The 1,126-nt window shown below is 60.2% G+C and overlaps 1 protein-coding gene across 1 annotated transcript in view; it reads left to right on the top strand.

Annotated features, from left to right (window-relative positions):
• Nucleotides 1-840: 840 nt before the first annotated feature.
• The window catches only part of TBC1D9 (TBC1 domain family, member 9 (with GRAM domain)), a 72,654-nt gene continuing 72,368 nt past the window's right edge, over nt 841-1,126 (top strand). Inside the window, exon 1 of the mRNA XM_010008993.1 lies at nt 841-1,054. Coding sequence (XP_010007295.1) covers nt 841-1,054 — 214 coding nt within the window. The remainder of the gene's footprint in view (nt 1,055-1,126) is intronic.

The raw sequence follows: 1,126 nt of genomic DNA, 5'->3' as shown, positions 1-1,126 counted from the left end.
GGGGCTCCCGCCCCGACCCCAGGGCTCAGGACCCTGAGCTCAGCGCTTAGGCCCAGGCTGGACCTGGGGCAGGCAGGGCAGGCAGGGTCCCAGCACCAGTATCCACAGCAAGGGGGTGTCCCATGCAGGAAGCGTCCAAACAGGCCTCGGGGAGCCCACCTGCAGAACTTGTCACCTTTTATGTCCCCGTGCCCCACCTGTGCAGTCAGTGTCACTGTCCAGAGCCAATTAGCATCCCTGAGCCCCAGGTTAGGGTGGTGACTATCATGGGATATGACTTGTCACCCATCCTTTCTGTCCTGTACCACATCAGTTGTCTTGGGTTCAGTTGTCCTTGAGTGGCACGTCTGGTTTAGTCCGTTAGCTGGGATAGTCAGGGGAGGCCTTCACTGGCTGAAAAGGCATTTTGTTTAGACTTATGTGGGGAAGAGAAGAACAGTTTCCCACATGTGTGCTGAGGGCTCCGGAGCTGTACACAGTGCTCCAGGTGTGGTGTTAACAGAGCAGAGCAGAGGGGCAGAATCACCTCCCTGGCCCTGCTGGCCACACTTCTTTTGATGCAGACCGGGATGTGTTTGGCTCTCTGGGCTCCAGCACACACTGGAGCTCATGTCAAGCTTCTCATCTACTGCCAGCCCCAAGCCCCCCGGCCCTGCCCCCCAGCCATTCTCCCCCCAGCCTGTATTTGTGCCTGGGGTTGTGCTGACCCAGGTGCAGGACCCTGCACTTGGCCTTGTGGAACCTCATGAGGTTGGCACTGGCCCAGCTCTCCAGCCTGTCAGGGTCCCTCTGGATGGCTTGTGCAATCGTGTTTTGCAGGACCAGGATCTCCAGCCGGGGATGCCGGGGGTGCCAGCCCACGTGCGGCCCGTTGTGGTAATTGTGAGATTTGGTGTTTTCTGCCCGGCTTCAGAAGCTGGGAGCAAAGGAGTGAGGGCTGGAGGGAAGGGGAGGGAGGGCGACACAGGGTTGCAGCCTAGACGGCTGAGAGGGGAGCGTCTCAAAAAACGAGTGATAAAGGGAGGTGGTCCCTTCTTGGAGGGCGGGGGCAGAGGTAGCTGCCAGCATCCTGCCAGCATCCCGCGGGCATCCCGCTCCTTCCCTCACCGCGGGTCTCCAGCAGGAG

The sequence above is a fragment of the Chaetura pelagica genome, unplaced genomic scaffold (assembly GCF_000747805.2).
Source record: "Chaetura pelagica isolate M959 unplaced genomic scaffold, ChaPel_1.0 scaffold221, whole genome shotgun sequence".
In the NCBI taxonomy this organism is placed as follows: Eukaryota; Metazoa; Chordata; class Aves; order Apodiformes; family Apodidae; genus Chaetura; species Chaetura pelagica.
This window is presented reverse-complemented; position numbering and strand designations above follow the sequence as displayed.